The sequence below is a fragment of the Platalea leucorodia genome (genome assembly GCF_965183815.1).
Source record: "Platalea leucorodia genome assembly, chromosome: 1".
NCBI classification, from domain to species: Eukaryota; Metazoa; Chordata; class Aves; order Pelecaniformes; family Threskiornithidae; genus Platalea; species Platalea leucorodia.
The window spans coordinates 52,497,492-52,521,991 of record NC_138823.1 but is presented as its reverse complement, the minus strand read 5'-3'; the positions used below and the strand labels follow the sequence as shown (position 1 = coordinate 52,521,991).

General features: G+C 44.4%; 2 protein-coding genes across 10 annotated transcripts in view; one reads left to right on the top strand and one right to left on the bottom strand.

Annotated features, from left to right (window-relative positions):
• GREB1L (GREB1 like retinoic acid receptor coactivator) overlaps window positions 1–14,055 on the top strand; it is a gene marked incomplete at its 5' end in the record, with an annotated part of 63,820 nt that extends 49,765 nt beyond the window's left edge. For all 4 annotated transcript variants that reach the window (XM_082317528.1, XM_082317526.1, XM_082317529.1 and 1 more), the window contains 10 exons: window positions 2,542–2,697; window positions 2,901–3,040; window positions 4,749–4,910; window positions 5,253–5,457; window positions 6,164–6,329; window positions 7,285–7,512; window positions 9,752–9,893; window positions 11,012–11,212; window positions 12,425–12,563; window positions 13,874–14,055. In XM_082317528.1, the coding sequence (XP_082173654.1) occupies window positions 2,542–2,697; window positions 2,901–3,040; window positions 4,749–4,910; window positions 5,253–5,457; window positions 6,164–6,329; window positions 7,285–7,512; window positions 9,752–9,893; window positions 11,012–11,212; window positions 12,425–12,563; window positions 13,874–14,037 (1,703 nt within the window). In that variant the 3' untranslated portion in view covers window positions 14,038–14,055. The remainder of the gene's footprint in view (window positions 1–2,541; window positions 2,698–2,900; window positions 3,041–4,748; window positions 4,911–5,252; window positions 5,458–6,163; window positions 6,330–7,284; window positions 7,513–9,751; window positions 9,894–11,011; window positions 11,213–12,424; window positions 12,564–13,873) is intronic.
• A 135-nt stretch (window positions 14,056–14,190) lies between these two features.
• The window catches only part of ESCO1 (establishment of sister chromatid cohesion N-acetyltransferase 1), a 37,537-nt gene continuing 27,227 nt past the window's right edge, over window positions 14,191–24,500 (bottom strand). Inside the window, exons 10-14 of one of the 6 annotated variants that reach the window (XM_082317569.1) lie at window positions 22,236–22,379; window positions 21,132–21,319; window positions 17,682–18,573; window positions 15,890–17,486; window positions 14,191–15,456 (exon numbers count right to left, since the gene is read on the bottom strand). In XM_082317569.1, coding sequence (XP_082173695.1) covers window positions 18,426–18,573; window positions 21,132–21,319; window positions 22,236–22,379 — 480 coding nt within the window. In that variant the 3' untranslated portion in view covers window positions 14,191–15,456; window positions 15,890–17,486; window positions 17,682–18,425. Of the gene's footprint in view, window positions 15,457–15,889; window positions 17,487–17,556; window positions 18,574–21,131; window positions 21,320–22,235; window positions 22,380–24,500 lie in introns of those variants that run through there. The other 5 variants (XM_082317570.1, XM_082317568.1, XM_082317573.1 and 2 more) reach the window with 5 other exon arrangements.

Sequence of the window (24,500 nt, the reverse complement as noted above, 5' to 3'; positions counted from 1 at the left end):
GCACCTAAGCACCCCACAGCCGCTCTCTCACTCACTCCCCCCCGGTGGGATGGGGGAGAGAATCAGAAGGGTAAAAATGAGAAAACTCATGGGTTGAGATAAAGACAGTTTAATAGGTAAAGCAAAAGCCGCACGCGCAAGCAAAGCAAAACAAGGAATTCATTCACTACTGCCCATCTGTAGGCAGGCGTTCAGCCATCTCCAGGAAAGCAGGGCTCCATCACATGTAACGGTTACTTGGGAAGACAAACGCCATCACTCTGAACATCCCCCCCTTCCTTCTTCTTCCCCCAGCTTTATATGCTGATCATGACATCATATGGTATGGAATAGCCCTTTGGTCAGTTGGGGTCAGCTGTCCCAGCCATGTCCCCCCCAACTTCTTGTGCACCCCCAGCCTACTCACTGCTGTGGTGGTGTGAGAAGCAGAAAAGGCTTTGACTCTGTGTAAGCACTGCTCAGCAGTAACTAAAACATCCCTGTATTATCAACACTGTTTCCAGCACAAATCCAAAACACAGCCCCATTCTAGCTGCTATGAAGAAAATTAACTGTATCCCAGCCAAAACTGGCACAGTGTGCCGCCAGCAAACTTAAGCCAATGTTTTTTTTGAGTTGGTGACATTAGTGAAAATATTAAACAGTATGCCCCTTTGCTGATCTTTTAACTTCACTAGTAATCTCCATTTGCCTTAATACTTACGATGTTACATGCTGCCATCTTCTGTTTAATCAACTTGTTCAATTTACAGACTATTCACTGTCTCCATTTTCTTCAGCTGTATTAATAATTTTTCATACAGTATCATATCAAATACTTAAGTCCAGAAGGATAAGAAATGTTTCATTTCCTTTGTTTAGAGAAATAGATATATCATAGCTGTATAATGAAAGCAACACAAGATTTCTTTGGTCAACCCATGTTGCATTTTATTACGTTTTTCATTTACTTCAACATCGTTAATTATTTCCTTCCCCGTCCCCAAGTTTTTAATATTACCAAAGTCAAAGTAATGGACCCAGAGCTCCGTAGATTACTGTATCTCCTCTTAAATGGTGATAATATATGCGCTATGCTTTCATTGAAATCAGGCTCCCGCCTGATTTCACATACCTGTTCTTTCAGAAAACTGGCATGGAGGTTATTCTTTCTCTCTGTTTTGAGTGTGTATCAAGCTTTTAGAGTTTTGTTTCCAGCTTGGCTTATAGTAAACCTTTTATTCCCTTAAAAACATAATCATCAAAATAAAAAGAAAATTTAATAAAAATGTAATTTATATAATGGAGGTGATATAGCAAAGAACATGGTTATTTGTTTTCATGCACTTTCTGAAGTCTACCTCAGCTTTACATTTGGCAAAGCTTATTTTATCTCACACTTGCTGACATTTAAGACAAAACCTCATTTGCTATTGAGCTTTTTCCATTCCTCATGGACTTTGTTCATTCTTAGTGTCCTTTTTGATGCAGTCCCTCTGAAGCCCCTTCCTCCTGGTGTTTCTATTTTGCTGGTTACTAGTTGTTTGGCAACTGCGATTCTAAGAAGTCCAAGTCTCATTCATAGGCAAGTCCCTGGTTCTCTCAGGGCAGCTGACTTACAGAGCCGGCTCTCTCAGGATTTGTCTGTATGGACAAATGAATACACCTCACCTGACAGGCAGCGTATGTTAATTTGAGCATGACAGGGTGCCAGTGAGGTTAATGGCCTCTAAACTGCCGCTGGCTCACATCCTACTGGGTCAGTCTGGGTAGGGTGAACACGTGCTTGTCTGTAAACCCAGCCTTCGTTTCATCTGAGTTTGCTTTTCTGAAATCAATAACCTCAGTTACACACCTACTTCTGTGTGTTCTTCCACCTCATTTTAAACTGAGTCGACTCATGTTCAAGCTGCAGTCCGAGGTTGTTGCCTTTGGCCAGTGCTTTCTAATGTTTCTGTGACTTAACACTTGATTTTCTACCTTAGACTTTCCTCTGTTGGATCAAAGCAAAGAAGTTCCAGTTGATCCTTGCTGGTCACATCCCATTCTCTAACAGGAGCGTGTCTTTTACTGCCTTCATCATGTACCATCAGCTACTAGTTCATAAATTTATACAGCTTCTTTCTCCTTGCTTTCATCCTTCTGCCTTTGGATACTTTTCCTTCTCGTTTACCCAATGCTCCTCATTTTGTGTGCTAAAGACAGAACCACAGAGAGGCTTGAGATTCCACCTGTATCTTCTGCACAGGTAGGACTGTTCACTTGAGCATTTTCTGCATAAACCAGAGTGAATTGTACCTCAGCAGCTGGATGAGGAGCAGAGCAGAAAGATACCTATGAGGCTTCCTTGCTTGTGTACGTTTTCCAAGAAATTGCCATTTCTTTGAAATGGCTTTGTGTGGATAATAATTTCAATTCCGGTAATATTTGTGACATTCAAAGAGGTCTCTTTTTGTGTGTATGCACCTGTGTGAGTTCCTGTGCAACTGTAAATCGGCAAACATCATGTAAACACCATTCAGTGGGTATCTGATACTGCTTACCTGAAGTGTGTTGTTGCAGGTCATACAGAAAACAGTGAAATTACTCAGTCTAGCAATGACCGCTGGCCGGATATTGAGATCTTCAGCAAAATGTCTTTTGACCTGAATGTACATGACCCCAAGTATAGAACTATAAGTCCCGTATACACAGAACAACTGTCAAGAGTGAAACAAGGTAAGTAAAGGTTTTTTAGGACTACTTCCCTACAAATAATCAGGTTTTATTGGTTTGATTGAACACATGAGTTCACAAGAGCCTTTAGTCTCCAAAATGAAATGAAACCAAACATTTTGTGTGTTATTTGTAATTGTTACTGGGATCACACTTTTTTTGTTGTTTTTTAACAGTCATAAAATTTCTGTTTTCTTTGTGCATAGAAACAAGCAAAGAAACAAAATCAGAGGAACCTAAGAAAAGGGAGACTGTGTCCATGATGTTGACTAAATACGCAGCTTACAATACGTTCCATCACTGTGAGCAGTGCCATCAGTATATGGACATTAATCCTGCCGCACAGGTTGGTGTCTAGGTCCAGGGGCAAACTGCATCCTTGATTTTAATGTGGTCTCTCCAGGCGTACTGCTCTGGTCTCAGGACTCATGCTTTCACCTTCCCTGAGATGGAATTGTTTAATTCTTCCATTCTCAGGGGAGATATTGAGCTACAGACCCTGGAGCATCAACTGTGTCTGCTGTGTTCTGCATGAGCAGTTCTCCTCTCCAGTTGCCTCTGACAAAGGGTGAATATTGTGACTAGTTGTCTCAAGCCAAAGCATTATTCAGCCTGCCCAGAGCATTTGCAGTATCTCATGGGAGAGGACTGTAAAATTGAGAGAGATGCTTCTCTTACCTAAATGCCAGCCATCCACACCTATGATGGGAGACTGGAAGGCCTACTTCTTCCCCCCCCTTTGTATGTAACTGTGCATGCTTCTCAGCAGTAGCTTATGAGTCACTAGACAAAAATGATCATTTTTAACTGTTTAGTTAAAAACTTTTTGATCTCTAAAACAAACAGTTATGCTCACAGGAGCCTGTCAGGTAAGATTATTCCTGGTTAATAGCTCAGATGTTATTTCTTAACTACCACCGATACTTTACTTGGAGGTTTCTCATCTCAAATCGTTCTCTCCTTGCTTGCTAATCTTTTCCAACAGCTTGCTATTAACCTAACACAGCATAGACACACTGACCTGGCAATGTACAATGTCAGTTACCTTGGAGCAGCACCAGCAGGTCTGATTTAAACCTCATGCTTCATTAAGTACATTGACACAAGCAAATCCTCCCAAAGGATGTCTGTTGTTCCCTCCACTCATCTTTGTGCATGTGGTCAAACATAACGACTAGTAATAAATATAAATATCTACTTGTATGTGCAAGTGTGAGTTGTGTATATAGAATTAAGATAATTGAACTCTGAGAAATTACACATCCAAAGGGGAGTCATCGGATAGCAGGCAGTATGAAGGGAGAGAGATTCTTCAATGCTTTAACAGAACCTAAATAAAGCCCCTTTCATTTTTCACCTTTACTTAGGCTGATAGTCTTTAGTAAAAATTATAGAAAGATGACTGCTAAGAGTAAAGATTTGACCTTGTAGTAAGACATGCTTCTGTAGGATGAAATCTTATCAGATACATAGGCACTTTGTATACACTTAACACGGTTCAGTGAAGCACTGTGCAAACTTAAGCTCACCCAAATTCTTCATAGCCTTGTGAATGGTGTGGTCTGCCTTGGTTACCTAGCTGCTTAGAAGAGCATTGCCGCAGGAAAAATACGATACTAATGCAGCCATGCTGCTGCTGAGGTGTCTGAACGGCAGTGCGTTCTGCTGTGGAGGTGCACCCACATGCTGCACTGCTCTTTGAATCTTTTGGGAAAATTTATTTGGACAGTTTGTTTCCTAGTATATATATTTTTCACGTCTTAGAAATATTGATAAATGATATCCAGCTCAAATGGACTTCAGAAGAGTCCTGTTGAGCCAAAGATCATTACTGGTACAGAACGCCGATTGTCTTAATAGCAAGGCAAGTTACATGCCTAAGTAATGTGGCTTATGGTAGAGGAACATGAGACTATAATAGAGTTAACTTCAGTTACTGAAAGAGGATATTCTGGATGTTCTTCTCTGGTGCCTTCCGGTATTTTGACTGCAAGAGCAGGTTGCCATATACTCCTGCTTGCAAATCTTTCTTCCACTTTTTTCGTTGTGTACAGATATCTGACTCCACTCTGCATGCATTCACGTTTTCATCCTCGATGCTAGGAGAAGAGGTTCAACTGCATTTTATAATCCCCAAGTCCAAAGAGAACCATTTTGTCTTCAGCAAGCAGGGAAAACATCTAGAAAGCATGCGTCTCCCACTTGTTTCTGACAAGGTGCGTGTGTGGCTCTTATCCATCTGCTGACTACATAATGCTGAATGCAGTCAACTTGACATACATTTGCAAATCAATGGTGGTTGGCTGGGGCTTTTTTTTCTGGTTTTTTTTTTTTTTTTTTTTAATTTTAAAGTCCTGTGCATAATTCTTGCCTGACTGTCCTTAGAACTGGAGTTTTTGAGGACAATCATCTCTTTTTGCATTCCTAGTGTCCAATTCATATGTGTTGCAATGATCAATAATCTTAAAATCCAGTATAAACAATAAATAAATAAAAATCCATGTCAGGAATAACCTGCTTTTTACCTAATGTTGCCAAAATATCTCCTGTTCCAGCAGAATTTGAATGCAGTCAAGAGTCCTATCTTCACTCCATCAAGTGGACGTCATGAACACGGCCTCCTGAACCTCTACCATGCCATGGAAGGTGTCAGCCACCTTCACCTCCTTGTAGTCAAAGAGTATGAAATGCCGCTCTACCGTAAATACTGGCCCAACCACATCATGCTTGTCCTGCCAGGCATGTTCAACAATGCTGGCGTTGGTAAGAAACACCATCAGTGCATTGCTGTGGAGATATCAAAATCTGTGTTGGACAGTATGTGGATCATGTTGTTGAAGGAAACATTGCAGCAGCTCCTCACGTTCATGCTGTGATAATAGCAGCAGTATCTGTGCAAAATACAATGACGTGTAACAACTGCTGTTACGGCCATGGAATATATGTTTGTATTGATCACTGCCTTCTCAATTTAAAATCTGAAGTTTTATAGGTTGTATTCACTCATTTTACTCAGCCCGGCTGTGTGAATGTTCATTCTAGACATTTTACACATGATTTTTCAAATTGCAACTTTTTTAGTTAGCAGAAGCTAAATATTAACTGCAGCTGAACACTGGGGGCTTGAACTTTGGACTTTGTTTTCATGGATGCTGAGTTTTTCCTGCAAGAAGTTTTAAGTAGCTTCAGTTTTAGAATCTCAGCCCCTTCCCGGTTCAAGTTACTTTATTAATGCCCACAAAATCATGTTCTGCAGATTCTCTTAAAGGGTCCGGTCTTCTTTGTATCCGCCTTTTAGATTTACTTACATGGAAAAAAGGACATATTGATTTATTTTTAAACTAAGATGTTATGAGCACTAGGTTCATAAAGGGTAATGACTGCAGATGTTTGTGTAGCCATTCTCTGGGAAGAGAGAGTGATAAAGTCTAATAAAGACCTCTGTGTCTTCTTTATGGTATTTTCTCAGGTGCTGCCAGGTTTCTTATTAAGGAACTTTCCTACCACAATCTGGAACTGGAACGAAATCGCTTGGAGGAACTGGGAGTCAAGCGCCAGTGCGTGTGGCCGTTCATCGTGGTCATGGATGACTCCTGCGTCTTGTGGAACATGCACAGTGTCCACGAACAGTCGAGGTAAGTAACCACCCAGTGCTGGGGTCCCTGCAGTGATCCAGCACAGACAGCAGCACACCTGCAACTTAGGCTCATCTCTAGCATCTGACAGGGTATGAAAGACCAGACAACTGGAAAAGTTGAGCAGCTGGAGCTGCTGGTAACATATTCAAAATATTTCTAAGCTTTTGGCAGTGGCCTTGATGTAATAATACCAGGCTGCCTGTCCAAAGGGCCTCACAGAGGTCATTATTCACTCAATTATTATTCAGATAGCCCAGGAACTGTTCGCTTGGACATTAGATATATTGTCTAAAAGGCAAAACATCAGCTCTTTCACTCAGAGCAGTAGGAAGGCTGTAGATTTGTCTTGTTGACCACCAACATCCAACCTCCTGCTGTTGAACACTTGCACCTGGCTCTACCCTGACATCTGTGTCCCACAGTCAGTACCATCAACAAACCTCTGCTTGTGCTTGTTCTTTGCCTAAAGCCACTCTTGCTTTTAGGGACTATTTGAGTGATTCCTCAATATGTTACTTCCCTGATTTGTTTTGATTCAATTTATGTTTCTCAATGAAAACAGTTTATTTTGGGAACTTTAGCTTTTTAGAAGGCATTAAGCTCTTGCTCCTCTCAGCGCTTATGCTGTCCATTACGGAGAAAATAGCCTTCCAGACATGGTGCATAAGGCAATTCCTTTTCCCTTTCTAAATTGCGGTATAAGACCTTATTCTCCTGAAAGGCCCATTTTCTTATAATGACTAAATTGATGGGATAAGATTAGTTGGCTCTTGTTTAAAAAGTCTGCATTTATGTATATATTTTACAGCATCTAGAGTAAACACTCTCAGTTATTAATGGAATTTCTTGGTCCTCTGTGTACACATATATGTATGTATATATGTATATGCAGCGTATGTTATATAGAAATAATAAGCCATGTTTGTATGTTGTGTGTGATCATGTTTTGCAGCCAGTCCCTGGAGCCTGGGGGTTCCAGCAAGAATGTGTCTCTGAAGAGCGTCCTCCAGCACATTGAAGCCACCCCCAAAATTGTTCATTATGCAATATTGGGTGTTCAGAAATGGAACAGCAAGCTGAATGCCAGGAAAGCAAAGGCTCCGTTCTCCAGGTGCCACGTGCGTGATTTTATACTGCTCAACATAGACCTGACCCAGAATGTGCAATATGATCTAAACAGGTAGGCAATATATGTATGTGGTAAAATAATATGCTGACATAGAATCATAGAATCGTTAAGGTTGGAAAAGACCCTTAAGATCGTCGAGTCCAACTGTTAACCTAACACTGCCAAGTCCACCACTAAACCACGTCCCTAAGCACCACGTCTACTCGTCTTTTAAATACTTCCAGGGATGGAGACTCAACCACTTCCCTGGGCAGCCTGTTCCAATGCTTGACCACCCTCTTGGTGAAGAAGTTTTTTCTAATATCCAATCTAAACCTCCCCTGGCACAGCTTGAGGCCATTTCCTCTTGTCCTATCACTTGTTACTAGGGAGAAGAGACTGACCCCCACCTCGCTACAGCCTCCTTTCAGGTAGTTGTAGAGAGCAATAAGGTCTCCCCTCAGCCTCGTCTTCTCCAGACTAAACAACCCCAGCTCCCTCAGCCGCTCCTCATAAGACTTGTGCTCCAGACCCTTCACCATCTTTGTTGCCCTCCTCTGGACACGCTCCAGCACCTCGATGTCCTTCTTGTAGTGAGGGGCCCAAAACTGAACACAGCACTTGAGGTGCGGCCTCACCAGTGCTGAGTACAAGGGCACTATCACCTCCCTGGTCCTGCTGGCCACACTATTCCTGATACAAGCCAGGATGCCATTGGCCCTCTTGGCCACCTGGGCACACTGCTGGCTCATGTTCAGGCGGCTGTCAACCAACACCCCCAGGTCCTTTTCCACCAGGCAGCTCTCCAGCCACTCCTCCCCCAGCCTGTAGCGTTGCATGGGGTGGTTGTGACCCAAGTGCAGGACCCGGCACTGAGCCTTGTTGAACCTCATACAGTTGGCCCTGCCCCAATGACCCAGCCTGTCCAGGTCCCTCTGCAGGGCCTTCCTACCCTCCAGCAGATCGACACTTCCACCCAACTTGGTGTCATCTGCAAACTGACTGAGGGTGCACTCGATCCCCTCATCCAGTTCGTTGATAAAGATATTAAACAGGACCGGCCCCAACACTGAGCCCTGGGGAACACCACTCATGACTGGCCGCCAACTGGATTTGACTCCATTCACCACCACTCTCTGGGCTCGGCCATCCAGCCAGTTTTTAACCCAGCGTAGAGTGCGCCCATCCAGGCCGTGTGCAGCCAGCTTCTCCAGGAGAATGCTGTGGGAGACTGTGTCAAAGGCCTTACTAAAGTCCAAGCAGACAACATCCACAGCCTTCCCCTCATCCACTAAGCGGGTCACCTTGTCATAGAAGGAGACCAGGTTAGTGAAGTAGGACCTGCCTTTCATAAACCCATGCTGGCTGGGCCTGATCCCTTGGTTGTCCCGCACGTGCCGCGTAATGGCACTCAAGATGACCTGCTCCATGACCTTCCCCGGCACCGAGGTCACTCTTGACAGGCCTGTAGTTCCTGGGATCCTCCTTCCAACCCTTCTTGTAGAGGGGCATCACATTTGCTAACTTCCAGTCATGTGGGACCTCCCCGGTTGACCAGGACTGCTGATAAATGATGGAGAGTGGCTTGGCCAGCTCCTCCACCAGCTCCCTCAGTATCCTCAGGTGGATCCCATCTGGCCCCATGGACTTGTGAGCATCCAGGTGGAGGAGCAGGTTGCTGACTGTTACCTCTTTGACAACTGGGGCTTCCTTCTGCTTCCTATCTCCATCTCCCAGCTCAGGGGCCTGAAAACCCCGAGGATGACCAGTCTGACTATTAAAGACTGAGGCAAAGAAAGCATTAAGTACCTTAGCCTTCTCCTCATCCTTTGTGGCAATGTTTCCTGCCGCATCCAACAAAGGAGGGAGATTCTCCCTGGCCCTCCTTTTGTCACTGATATATATACATGATAAGAATCTTGTCACCATATTTCTAAATGCTGTCGAGATAAATATATAAAAAAAAAAAAAAAAGAAAAAGGAAAAGATGGGGAAGAAATGATTGATGCCAGTACATGATGAGGATGAGAGGGCTAACTCGACTTGGTATGGGGGAGAAACATACCGACGCACTGAAAAGTGAAGACTTGTTTGATCCTAAGATGACCAGAAGTTGCTTTCCTACACCAGGAGCACATTGAAGGAATGAGTCTTTAGAGTCATGTAGAGAATTTGTATAGGCACCATATCAGATGGTCTCCAAAAATCTCTACTGAACCCGTTCCGGTGCATTTCAGCAGCGGGTGTGTGAATGCTTGCTCGCACACAGCAGCCACACAGCTGGTTTAGTGATCTTGTGTTTAACGTCCAGGTATTTCTGTGAAGATGTAGATTTTAACCTGCGGACGAACAGCAGCGGCCTGCTCATCTGCCGCTTCAACAACTTCAGCGTCATGAAGAAGCATATTCAGGTTGGAGGACAAAAGGACTTTGTCGTTAAGCCAAAAATCATGGTGAGTGTGGATGTATGCGCCGTCATACACAAAGGGTAAAATCAGGACCAGTTTCCCCTAGAAAGAATGAATTCTCTAGCCCTTTAGATTTATCTAGTGCTTATTTGACATTAATGGCCTACTCCATGGTAGGGCTGCCACATCAGAAACAGAAAATAATAAATATTTTGCTGATTATAAATTATTAACAGTAATCCTCCTAATCTGTTAGAAGATGGACTGGGACTGGGAAGAGTTTTGTCTAGCTGTTCACGAGTATCTCTGATGGAAGCAGAATTTGCAGACATACACTCTGATCACGAGAAGGCAAGTGGTACTGGACTAGTTTAAATAATTTTAACACAGCCACTAGCTTCCAGTGTTTGCTGCTTTGTGTTGACTTTCAGTCCTTGCACTTGCTGACAAAAAGAGACCTGAGCAAAGGCACTGAAATTTGCAGCCTTCTGAAATCCACCGAGGAAATCCAACTATTTACAAAAATGGTGTGGGGATACCAAATATTTTATGCAGAGTATGTTACACCTGTGCCGTCTTTACATGGAGGTGTATTTCAAAGAGTTGGTTTTTAATCTAGGAATCTTACCACTTGTGTTCCTGGTGGTTTTAAACACACCCCACACCATCCCTCTCTTAAAAACTCACCCCCGTATTTCAGATTTAACTGACTGAACCCCGGGTTTCAGTATTTTGGGAGGTCATTTTCAGACTTTTCCTTTTCTTGTGGTTGCAGTGGAAGCCGTAGTGATCGACTGGCCTATGAGAAAACTCCGTAGAAAAAGTTTTCTGTGGATGACTCCACACGAGGATGTCATTTCCTACACTGCCGAGGAGTAAGGCAGGACGGAGGGCATTGTGGCAATTTGAACTCCCAACTTTATGTCCCTTCTTTAGGCGAGCCGATACCCACAGAAGTACTTAACAACCACAGAACAATTCATTCATTTATTTCTGTGCTGTGGTGCTGTGTCAAAATTGGGTGGGGATTTTTGATTCTTTCCCCCAGCTTTCTCTTTCTTCCTGCCCTGTCATGGTGGCCCCTTCCCCAGCTAGAGGAACTCCTGCAGAGAAGACACACTGAGTAGGTGGGTTAAAAGGGGCTGCCCCTGGTTCCATTGCAGGTTTCGGACAGCCTGGCACCAATAATGCCTCTTCAGTACGTCTGTGCCCCTGACAGTGAGCACACGTTGCTGGCAGCCCCGTCTCAGTTCCTCCTGGAGAAGTTCCTTCAACACGCTACGTACAAACTCTTCCCCAAGGCCATTCACAACTTCAAGAACCCGGTATTGGCCATTGACTGCTACCTGAACATCGGGCTCGAGGTACAAAATATTTGCTGGGATAATGGGGACAAGTAAATGCAAACCTTTACTTCAACATCTTTCTTGTGTTGAAAGCCCCTTCTTTTATGAACCCTCGGCATCAAGGGTAGTGTTTGAAGACTTTGCTCTCAAACAGTGAGACTCTGCTGTTGGAGCTAAAGGACCAACTCCGCTGGAAGGGCTGGTGGCAAAGCCTCCTAGCTGGCTGGTGTGGGTAGAGACCAGAGGTCTGTGATGGATTGATGTGATTTGCAAAGGAATTGGGCATGTCTGTCTGAAATAATATTTCGTATGAAGCAAAAACCCGAAAGTGACGCCATTCTTGACAGAACGTGGTGTGCTGCATAGTCCGTACAAAAACTATCCATAAAATATTTTACATCACTGTCCTGTCATACAGCTTTTGATTATCTGTGTTCGATTTGTCCTTGCAACAAACTTGTTTTGGCCAAGAGAGTTTCTGATACGACCCTTGTCTGGTGGCTTGCTTCACTGATGGACAAAGCTCATCCTTTGTAATGCAGCTCTCCTTTCAGATGCTTTTCTTTTTATGAACCTGGGTTTCTAGGGAAACGAGGGTTTTGCAAGTATGCCTGAGATCTCCGTAGGCAGGGAGATCAGAACTTTTGAACCCACTGGTCAGTCTGAACTGGGTGAAAGTCTAACAAGGGTTTCGTTGTGACAAATTTTATGGAGGTCAGTGGCAAGATAGAGGAGAAACCCTTTGATAGGGAACAGCCATCGCGGCACTGAAACACAGGAGGGCCCCAGTGCTGGGAACCACTTAGCTGATGCTTGCGGTCAGCAAGAGAAGACAAGCGCCAGCGCAGAGGAGCTCAAGCTTCAGCAGTTTCAGGACTCGTGGAACTGCTTACTGTGTTTGACAAATGTATCCTCATTAGAACAACCTGAGTAATCTTAACTGTCGTTATAAGCAGGTAATTCACAGAGAAGCAGAAAATCAAACTGAATTACGGAGAGCCCTGAAATTACATATTGCAGACTTGGTGACCAAATCTGAACCTAGAAGTTTGTCCCGTGTGTGATTTCCTAGGGGAAGTTTGCTCAGTCCCGCGTTCTTGTTGGGCTGTATTTTTACCAGGACCAGCCGACTCACCTGTTATCACTAAGTTGTATTCCTTTCCACTTAAAGCCTTACCTAGGCATTTTCTAACACAGAACCGCTTCCTTTCTTTTCCCCTTCTGTTTCAGGTGGCTATATGCTATGTTAGTTCCCGCCCGCACTCCGTCAATGTCAACTGCGAAGGGGTGTTCTTCAGCGGGCTTCTGCTCTATCTCTGCGACTCCTTCGTCGGTGCAGACCTCCTCAAGCGGTTCAGGTTTCTGAAAGGTAATCATCTCATTGCTCTGCTGGGCATCCCGCGTGCTGTCCTGCCAAGCAACGGCAGGGAGGGAAAGGGAAAGGTAGAGGAATAACCAGCTTCGTTAAACAGCTCCAGTATTTTCACAGTTAGTGCTGCCATCGTTTTCAAAAGAAGTAGATGGAGAGTTTCTTTTGGGAGGGTATAAAACTTCTGTTCCTGTTGGTAATAAGTGCGAGTAATTGAACTTTCACTAAGCTTTGGTAAATTACATTCATTAAAGTATTTTAAAGTGCCATCAAATGGAAATAGGTTCAGAAAAACAAGGATACGTGGAAATCAGTCGGTGACTCATGCAGTCAGCAACTTGAGGGTTTAGAGCATAGGTGTTACTGAGGAAGAGAAATTCTGCTCTAGTTATCTGTCTAGAATGGCAATAAATATTCAGTATTGTAGATCAGGGCAGGTCTTAGCTGGAGGGTGATGAGGTCTGCCCCCACCAGAACTTTATAAACCTCATCAAAATCTTTCTTCATCATTTTATCTTAATACTAACAAATAGCAGCGGATGCCTGGTAGGAAGGGCCTTCCCCTGCTCGAATCGAGCAGAGGAGGGGTCTGGACCTGAACTTTCCCTGTGCCAGGTGTGGGGGCTGCAGCACAGAACAGAGAAAGCCCCGAAGGTGCCCAGCTCTCCTGCGCGTTAAGTGACCGCGCAGTCTGGTACCACCCGGTGGAAGGAAGCCTGCAAGTTTGTTAAGCCGGGGAAATTAGGGATTGGGTTTGTTATTCCTCTTACGGTGCTTTACCAAGGGGAGCTCTCATACTTCAGGGAAGTTATAGCAGACTTTCTCAGGAGTCAGTTGCGGGACTGCCTGTGGTTTGGCTTAGTGGAGTTTCATCATTGACCTCGTACGAACCCAAATGTCCCGTGAAACAAACAAACAAACAAAAAACCAAAAAACCAAAAAGTAGGCTTTATTCTTCTGGCGTAATTATCAGTAGTGATTTAAGGGTCTTGGATTCAAGTTAACCTTCTCTCTGCTACGGCTGATGATACCAAGAGCAGCCAGGCAGCAACGTCCTGTGATAGAGAGCAGGCCCCACGCCACGCTTGCTTCTCCCTGTCCGTGCCTTCCTCCAAATGGACGCGCGCGCCTCTGCCCCAGGGCTCACGGGACTGATCTGAGCCTAGGCTGGCCCGTGGTTGATAGACCCTTCTAATCCTTCTTTTTTCCTACCTAGCAGCAGAGATTTCTTTAAAATATCTTCGGAAAATGCATGAAGGAAATAGAGCTGGTTTTGTACCCTGAGAATCTAACGTGCTTTTCAATTGAAGGTGCCACCCTGTGCGTCATATGTCAAGACAGAAGCTCGTTACGGCAGACAATAGTCCGGTTGGAGTTGGAGGATGAGTGGCAGTTCCGGCTTCGGGATGAGTTTCAAACTGCTAACAGTAGTGACGACAAACCACTCTATTTTCTCACCGGACGCCATATATAAGCTTCGCTAAGACACCGCTAACAAAGGAAAAAAAAGAACTTTTTTTTTTTTTTTTAAAAAAGTACAATCACTGTGGAGCAAAGTGCAACCCGTATTTATCTAGACTGCTCTCAAGGATTCCCCACAATTCTGAAGTAGGCTTTATTCCTAGGGAGAAAATCACCACATCAGTTATGATTCAAAGGATCCTGGCTTCAAGTTATTTTCACATCGGTCACAACCGCCGACGCTAATCACACGGCCACCCAAGCCGTAGGATCTAGGAAGAGGACGTAATTTGGTTGAAGAAGAATTCTTTTTCTATTCAGCTGAGCTAGGGGAAGACGCTGCTCTCAGCAGCTGCTAGCTTGAACGTGTTAGATGAAACGCGACCCACATGTGGAATTTATTGGAGATACGTGGAGGAGAGCCCACCGCGTCTCTTCAGCTCTGTACTGTGGTACAGGAATACTCAGGGGTTTGAAACTACAATATAACGTAGAGATTTGTATTAAAAGGAATAGTCTTGTTCTCTGTGCAGTGTTAGTTTAAAATTTGTAATTGTGGATGTATCGAAACTGTCTTTGGCAAAATTTCCACAGGTGTTCAAAGTTTACTGCTTCAACCTGAACAAATCAGCAAATGCGTGGCAGGCACCGTGCACCCGGGTTCTCCCAGCACCGTTACTGCACCCCGTTCCGTCCCTCCTCCTCGACTCCAGGGGCCTCTCGTAGGCGGCCTCTCGTAGCTGCTCTCTCCTCCGTCGGAGGGCAGAATAACTTGCCAGCGAAACGCCTGCGGTCTCTCACGCTCGACAGAGTTTTGAAAACCTGTGGGCCGTCCTCCTTTGCGTAGGGAAACGAGTCCTGCCGTAGGTCCCCTGCCTCGGCGGCGGGCCGTACGCGGCTTCCTCTGGGTCTCCTTTTCACCCGACTCCAGTTGGCTGCGGTTTAGGTCGGTCAAGTCGTACCCGTACGTCCATCAACGTACCAAAAAAACGTGCAGGATGGCAACGCTGCCGGAGCTGGGTTTGAGAGGAAAGAATGTGCGTCCGAGTGAAACAGGAGGTCTTTTCCAGTCTTTTCCAGACTTTTCCGACAGCTCCGGGGGAGCGGGGGAGAAGTCCCAGGGAGCTGGGGCTGCTCAGGAGAGACTCTGTCCAGAAGCAAAGATCTTTGAAGGCATCACCTAACGTTGTCAGCCCTTTATGTTGGTTAACCTCTGTAAATATCGGTTGTAGCGGTAGTCGCACGTTGTTCTACTCACAAGCGTACGCCTGATCCTTTTAAGTTGTTCCGGAATGAGCTGGGTGCAGCAGCTTTTGGTCGTCGGGGTTCCAGCGTAGCGGGACCCCGTTCTCCTCGTGCAGCCAGCGTGGGCTGCCCCACTGGGGTTTCTTCCCATACAAAAAAAGAATCCTCTTCCTGCACATTGTCACCCCTTCATTAAAAAGAAAAATGCAGCGTGTTCTTAAAAGCGGTGCAGGAACAGTGATTTGCTCCCCAAAAAGCAATGAAAATTAACACGTCTTTATACTCGGCCTGCAACTCCTTGGAGAAGGACCTGCCAAAGCTGCATTTTTTTTTTTTAAACGCATAGTGTTAATTAAGCAACTTTTTTTTATCTTGTGAAGAGATGTTTACAGATGAAAAAAAACATAATATATTTGACAGAGGCTAAAGGAAAATGGTTTGCATATGTCTGTGTTAATGTAGCATAACTCCGATGCTGTAAATTTAGCAAAGTTCAGATGACCAACCCGTTTCTGTAAATTTATTTTTTATTTTCCTTCAGACACGACCTGCCTTATCTATTTTAACACTTGGAAGAAGTAGGGATATAAAAGATGCTTCTTGAAGCTTTTGATACACACCTGAATGCATTCCGGTAGTTCTGGGTTTGCCGGAAGGGCTTAAGGCCACCCCCGAGTCTTAGCGTGCTGTAGAAGTTCCAGGTGGTCAAAAACGGTTTCCTTTTTGTTTGTGTATTTGATGTTTGCACTAAGTTCTTAAAATTCCAGGTGCTGAGAACTACTAGGAGGAGTTAGCCCTCTGGTGAAGCGGCGCGAAACCGTCGCGCAGGTTGAGCGCGCCGTCAGGGAGTCCGCGTATTTGCCTGCCGCCTTTCCCAAATAACAGGAACCCCCTTTCGGTAACTCCCTCCCCTGCGCGAGCGAGGAGCTGGGGTGACGCCGGCCGGGGCCTCCTGAAGCCGCTCGGAAGGCGAGGCCCCGTCCCGCCAAGGGGGCGATGGCTGCCTGGGAGCTCCCGGGAAGGAGACACTTAGGGGACAGCGAGGTTATGGCTGTTCCGTTCTGGTTGTAAGCCTCGCCATCAAGGCCGTTCTTATGAATGTATTAAACTGGCCAGCGTTATCTCTTACCTGTAGATGTTCTTGTCTGTTCACAGGTTAAATCTGAATGTAAACTAAGATTTAAAGAATCATATGCAGATGCTTTTTGCTTAACTTATGTAATTGCTTTTTGTGACTTTTGGAAGAGGGTTAAAAACGTTGCTTTCCTAGTGTAAAGTTTTCTTAACCAAAAACTTGGTGAATTTAGCTTCACTAGTCAGTCTACCTCATGTTATCGTTTATGAACTGAAACTGTCTGAAGTTGTGGCTATGGTATGTTTATAATGTGCTTTCATTAAATTTGAATATATTAAGTTACCATTTAAGGCTGCCTCTTCACTGGCCCCCGCCCAGGGCCCCTTTTCTCTCTCTCTCCGCGCGCAAGGCTGCTGCGGGTACCGGGGCTCCTCCCAGCCGGGTACCTGGGACCCGGGAGAGCGGCTTTGCTTCAAACAGCCAAGAGGGGGAGGCCCCCGGCCGCACATACCAGCTTTTAGCCCCCTTAAGTACGAGCAGTTGGAAAAGGGGCTTGGTCTGGCCGCGCTTCGGCACGGCTCGGGCAAGAGCTTAGGCGCAGCAGCAGCCCCGCGGCGCTGCCGGCCTCCCGAGCCCACCGGAGAGGGGATCCCCTTCAGATTTTCCGTGAACCCCCGCCACTTTCGTGACGAGCCCCTTGGCAGCCTGCTCACAGTCCCCTCGGAAACTACCGGTCGCAGCTTGGGAACAGCCGCCGCCGCGGGCCAGGATGCAGCGCCGTTCGGCTACATCAGTTTTAAGCACGCTGAGTAACGCTTGGGAGGTGGTGCGGGTTCTTTGCTTTAGGTCCAGACCAAGGTAAGGACAGCACGATACAAACAAGCGTAGCCTAACTGCACATGAGTTCCAAAATTAAAAAAAAGAATGAGTTTAAATTTAAATTTCCCATCTTACAGTCCGGTTTTAAGCCATTATTCAAGGCCAAAGGCATCACCTCTCACCTCACTGTAAACCCTGCATCGGGACGGTACCGATCCGGAGCTGCTGGGGAGCTGATCCCTGGGGCGCGCCGCAGATGCCTCGTCACGAAGGGAATTCGGACCCCAAGCCGGCACGAACACAGCGACGGTGTTCTCCGAAGCCTGCTTCGAAACACGCGCTGCCGTTAGCCACTAGGGTGGTATTTCACACGCAGACGTACAAAGCACACTAAAGATTCGTTCGCACTTAGTACCAATACAGAGTAACTTTAAAAAAGCTATCAAGTATTTTATTTTTAATCTATCTACATTATGTACAGATCAAGAAAGGCCACAGCAGTTTTTCAACATACAAACCCTTTAAAAGAGGAGAGATTTATGAAGGAGTGACGAGTATCGAAGCGAAGTCCCCTCACGAAGGCACATACTCAGCGCGGGAGCTGGAGAACGCCGAGTACCCCGGCCCCCGGGGTTTCCGTTCTGCCTCTCGCTCCGCAGCCGAGCTGGGGGAGCGGGGACAGGGCAGAAGGAGCTGCCGACGCTGACGCCCCGCAGGCTCCCTTACGCCCACCCTGGAGGCCGCCGCCCGCCCGTCGGGGTTATCACCGCGCCGGCCGCGCCGCGCCGCTTCTCGCCTCAGCGCCCTGGAGCGTGGCCTTGGGCTCTGGCGAGCGAGCGAGCGCCGCCGGCCTCACCCGGCTGCCGGCACCGGCGGCAGGGCAGCGGGGTTCCGGCGCCGAGCAGCACTGGTATGTCGCCACGTTAAGAACTTCAGCACCTACTCGTCAGTCAGACTATAGAGTCTTTGCATTAGTTTACAGTCCACTATGAACAATTTTCTGCTGCATGTAAACATGACTAACTAGATAAAATACAATCAAACTTTTGTAAAAGTTAATAAAATAGCTTTCTTTTAAAAAAAACAAAGTTAGCCTATTACTGCATTGTTTACAATTTTAATAAAATAGTACAACCTTTCGGTTGTTACCAGTCCTGAGTTCACTGTAATAAAAATGGCCCTGGCTTCTGCTGCAGGTCTGCCCCCACTCCGTACGTTTCGGCAGAAGTCTCCCAATAAAAACGGAATTCCTTCGGGAACAGTTAAGTCTGGTGCTGTCCGTTGAGGAAGTTGTACACCAGGAACTGGCCGGTGCCACAGTACTGCGTGGCAAAGAGTTTTCCATCAGGAGTGGGGTCAGAGAAAGCGATTTCTTCTTTACTTAAGTATGAGCCGTATATGAAGTTGCTCCTGTTTAAAAGGAAAAAAAAAAAAATTACCCTCAGGGAATAATGCAAAAATATTTATGCCCTGAGGCCACAAACCATTAAGTGGCAGGGACATCCAAAAGGAAGCAGCTCTATTAGGAAGAGACAGCTCCTCCAAACGGCAAGGAGGATCACTTGTTCTGGGAGGGGCTTTTATAAGGTTTTGGTATTTTAGAAGAAATGTTTGTACAGAGCAATTGCTCGCGAGTTCCATCAAGAGTTCAATTTCAGAGTTTTTTTAAAAAAAAAAAGTTTGAATTCATTCCAACTACTTCTTCATAGAAAAGCGACTGCTAGGACCATGACTACAATCACTAGGAAAGAAAACATAAGCTACAAACGAGCTCGGGTGCTTACAGAGGGGGAATTTCAAATTCTTGGTTTGAAAAAACATTTGACATTTGGATGAGAGCGCACCTTGGATTAATTTAGAACATCTGAGAACACAAGCTCGAGGCACAATTCATACGTGATACACTTTCAGTAATAACTATGTGAAAAGGAAGATTCAATTTGCTGAACAACTTCATGAAAATATTTTATGTATGTTTTATTCTTATTGGAAGAAAGAGGAGAGAATCAAGGGATACCATTGTACCTTTCTGGATGGCTACATGAGCAAACTTAGAAAACTGATCTCAGGCTTTAAGACCTCGAGCAGGGGAAGGAGGAGGTAATGTTTATCCTTGGAAACAGAAGAAACTCCCATTAAAGTGTTTTTAATTCCTAGAAAATTAACTTACATGTACTTGCAAAGCAAGTAGGAACTTTGATCCTATGGACATCTCCATTAAATCTTGAGGAAAAGACAATAGGAACAAAATCCTTTTTAATTATTACCAGCTTTATTCCCTTCTCTTTAGTGTATTTAGGAAGACGATTTTGCAAGGTTCTTAAGACTGTCTGACTGGGTTTTTGGGACTCCGGGTCAGCTGTGGAAGCTCGAGTGAAACAGGGCAGACATTCTCAAAATGGACTTAAAAGTCTGCTAGGCTGCCTTCAACGCTCCGAAATCAGGGTTTAGCCGGCTACCAGAATCCTCCCGTTCAAACTACCTTTTGCTAGGAAAGCCATTTAGGTTGAGGTTTCTCTGGCAGCTGAGCAAATCTAACTGCTTACTGCCATCAAAAAGCGAGTCTCGCTCCTTTCCCTTGCCTTCTGCGACTTCCTGGGCTCCCTTGTTGACGCCACCGCTAGAGCTCATCAGACCTTTCTACAAACCAACCGAGCACCAGCACAGCACAAAGCTCTTTGGTGAACCTGTTTTCAGGCAGCCGTGAGCTAATGGAAGGCCAAACAAGCACCAGAGCACAGCCAAAGGGAAGCTGCAGCGCACGGCTGAGAGGAAAACCGAGACCTCTTCTCGCCGGCTGCAACCAACCGGTGAGATTGATTGTAAAGATCCTGTAGAGCTATAGCTGAGGGAGCAACTCCACCGTTGCTTTGGGGAAGAAGTCTTTCCTTTAGAAACAGTTTCTAGGAAGCTACTGAATACACAACTAAAAATCAGCCAAAAATATAACCAAATCATCGAGTTAATATGCTTAGCTGAATGCAGCTTTACAGCCGAGCGTTCAGACAGAACGTGATCCGCTAAGAACCTTCTGGTTGCTCCACCAGCCAGGCAAGGCGCACTCTGCCGAGCAGGACAGCTTTGCTAGGCTCTGCGAACACCCGAGAGGGCGAGGGCTGGCAGACCCAGCAGTGCCTGTGCCACAAACTCCAGCACGATGGGGCCAGCCAGGCACCTAGCACAAACCCGACAGCCCAGCAGTAACAACATTTGGGTAATTCTTCGCATTACTCGGAACAAGCGTTTAAACTTCTAGGAGAGGTCACTGGAAGAAACGTAAGGTTTGGAGATTCAACATTTTTAACATTTATCTAAACAGTAACGCGGATGTTTGAGTCCTTTTACGGATCCAGTAGTTAGCATTCAGCTGAATACACTCATCACTAGCTACTGAAGCTCCATGGAAATTGAAAATATCTCAAAAGGCTCACTGAACCCGAGTAAAGCAAAAAAAAAAAAAAAAGAAAAACCAACCAGAAAAAAAAAAAAAAAAAAAAAAACCACAAACAAACAAACAAAAAACCCCAAACCAGTTGGAAGCCATCAGACTGTATCAAATAGTTCAGTGCACTCGTCTCTGTTCTCTCCCCCTTTCTACCTCTAAGGAACGGACATTCAGCCAATGGTTAGTAACGCTTGGGTAATCTCACACTTTGACCAAAGACAGCCTCGTTTCCTTCACTCATCGTTACCTCAGAGGAATCCACCCAAGCCCACTGGCAGTCTGCTAGGGTGACTCATTACAACCGCACTGAGCAGAAAGATTGCTGTTAAAGACGAGCTATTGCAGAACACTGACGTCAGTTACTGAACTCCACAGAACACTGGAACTGTCAACTGTGCTCAAAGCTACATCCCCAATATCACCAGCAGCGTAAAAATACAAGCTTGAGACACAGAAAGCAATAACTGTCTTGGACTGAGTTCTATCTAAAACATATGTAACCAAGGAACTTTTTTTATATTACCTAAGACACTCTATCATCCGAGAAGCAATCTTCTTTCGACGCATCATGCTGAATACCCATATTCGACTAATCCCACAAATAGCAGGTTCTGGAGAAGTTGAACAGCACCATGCTTTCTGTCTTTCAAAGATGACTTTCTCGTTTTCTGAACTGACTTCTGGAACCTTCTCTTCTATAACTCTGTAGCCCTGCAGGTGATGTAAAAAATATTTGTCACTTTATAAAAGCATCACTAATGACTGAACAAAGTAATTCTTCTGTAATTTATTTCCATTAAACATACTTACTTGCTAAAATGCCTTAACAAAAAGACCGCATATTTGCGTCTCATTTAATTTCTCTTAACAGCTTCAAAATTGGAACAGATGATAACAGATTAAACCAAAAAACCCTCTAAAGCTTATCCGATTTAAAATAGCAGCAACGAAATAATCCACTTCTTATTATGACCTATATTAAAGTGTTTGCATCAATTTCTCTGACTTGGACTAAGATTGTTTTGCTTTTTGCCTGCTACGCCCAAGGGACAGCAGAAAATACCACAGTTTACAAGGGAACAGCCAGAATATATGACTAAGCTCTGCCGTCAGTTTTTAGTCCTGCACCTGGCAGTACGACTTCTTGTCCTGCTCTCCGCTGCACAGTTCTGCCCTCTGCTTCTGTTCGCTGTGGAGCCGTTTGACCCCGCGGTGATTCAACACAGTCCTACAGAGTACCCACTTTTTCACCCACGTTGGATTTCTGCCGGCCAGGCAGTTGAATCTGCTTGTCAACAAGCAAGAGGAGAGCCAGAGCTAGCGTAAGAGCAGAGGACGAAAAATCCCACCCTTCGGCTGTAGCGAGTTCTTAGATGAGCAGGTCTGAGCCAAGTATGACACCACAGACGTGTCTCAGCTCAGCGTCAACTATACAAAAATGAGTAACTACATTGCAGAAAGCTCTACCACCAGAAGTCTCTTCCTCTGTGGAAAAGGCAAACACGGAATACTTATTCGCTAAATGACTAGACTTAAACTCCGAGGTAATTCTATAGTTTCAGAATGTCTGAAGAACACGGTCACTAAGCACTGACAGAGATTGCCTTTCTCCAATTCAGTCACTTACCCACTGGATATGTTCTGCAATTAAACAGCCGATAACTTTTTTGTCATTAGAAATAAAAAGAAGAGTTTTAGTTCTAGAGTAACACATGAGCGGAGCTTGCTGAAATCCCAAGTCGTTGTCTACCATTTCTCTAATTTCTTCAACCTGTCAAAATAAGTTTAAATGCTGTATAAGAAATACATGTAAATACATATTTGTATAAATTTACATAAAAATTACAGATCTGCAAAAATGCGCTAAGGTACCTAGAACACTGAAAGCTATTCCAGAAGTTAAGGATTACCCTAAGTAACCTGCAACATATAAATGTTCCTTAAATAATACTCAGCTGGAAATAGGAAGAGTAGAGACCTCTAAGTCAGCTTCCATTAAGTCCGAACTTCCATTAGTCAAAGGCTAATAGAGAGAATGTAGATAATCAAAGTGTGGACTCTGATATTCTAGAAGTAAATGAGATCTATGCCAAAAGATAAACTAGCTTAGTTGAAGGTTTTCTGTCTGTTATTTTTAAAGTCTTGAAAGAACTAATCCATTAAGGGTTTTGAGCAGATGACGGTAAGCACAGTGCCAAGGCAGCTAGAAAATGTATGCATTTGTTGTAAAGGAATGACTAACTGTCATCTCTTTCCTCAAGCTTTCTGCTCTTCCATTAGCTTTCCAAAGAGTAACTGAAACTAAAAATACAGGTTTGTTTAATATTAGCAAGTTTAGAAGAAATATATAAACTCCAGCATGAATGTAAACAAAAGCTTATGCACGAGCTGAGATTTTACTGGGGGATTCTTGCACCTACAGCCAGGCATTGAAACAGCCTCTATCACCCCTCTGTCATCTCCTGAGAGACAGAAATAAGGTGGCCTTTCCTATGTGGTGCATTAAACGACATAAGCTTCTTTAATGCATGTTGTAGTTACATTAGTAAAGCAAAACTAGAATTACTGATGCTATGAATATATGAAGTTAGTACTGATCAAGTGAAAATTGTGTTAAAAAATGCTTTTAAAATAACTTTTAAAAGGCATGGTATCAGTTACTCTCTACATTCTCATCTAACCTTCAGGTACCAGTCTTTTAATGACAAGTCCAATTAGCCGATCTGACACACTAAGTAACCATTCTTGAAGTCAGTCATCCACAGTGGCGACAGTCGTAGATTCTCTCAGCTTTAACCACACAGAACTACAGAGAGCTCTATCCTAAATGACTTCAGTTGCTACAGTCTTCCTTTCCTCTGCCCCACTTAGGTATTCTAAGTAATTTTTTCTTCGGCCATTTTAGTAAAAAATGAATGTGCAATGAATGTACCAAAATTAAGATAATACCACCAGAGAAACAAAACTTAATAAAGAAACTTATCTGCATTAAATATTGTAAAAAGAAAATCTGTAGTTTCTTTTCAATTCAATAACTTAAAAAATTCTGTGTTAGGCTAAATAAACCCCCCTACAGTCACACCATCAGAAAGAGCTGTCTTGGGCATCACTTCAGCCTCCAGAGGTCCCTTCCAACTTCAACCATTCCGTGATCCTGCCATGGTGGTACTGTAAAAACGTACCTATTAGTCACAGCAAATCCCAAGCTAAACAGAATCGATGCCATGCTACTGAAAAAACAAATGTAATGACATATTAAGATGTCTGAACGCAGGCTAGCCAGCAAGACACTGAAGTATCCTGCTGCTCTAAGTCTCCACTAGTGTACTGTGCCCGGTTTTAGATGAAGTTTCAAAAGAGACCAGAGACATGGCACAAAGGGAATAACCTAGAGGAGAGTATGACAATGATCAGAGCTCTGTAAAACATTATTTGGGAGTATAAACTTAAAAACAGCACATCCTGTCCATCTTCTTCAGGCGAAACAATCAGTTTGTTCAGGCACAAAAAAGCTGTTGCAAAGAGGAAAAGGAGGATGTTTTCTACAGCTATGGTAGTATGATTTGCACTAATGTGCTTAAATTTCAGTACAGAGGCTCTGTTGTACATTTAGGGAAAAATATCCTAATGTTACGGATAGCGAAGCGCTGTAACAGAGTCCAGAGAGGTTAGAAAAACTTCCACTGGTAGAAGTTTTAGAAATTTGTCAGATGCATCATAACCAGAGCTGATCCTGCTGTGGAGATGGGAATGGACTATGTGACTTTGAGGCCACTCTCCACCTAAACCTGTTTTTATCCAAAAATTGTTTAGAGAACGGTGCCGTGTTCATGCTGCCTCGATACATTTCAGTTTTTTAAAATATAGTAGGAAGTTTATATTACGTAAAATA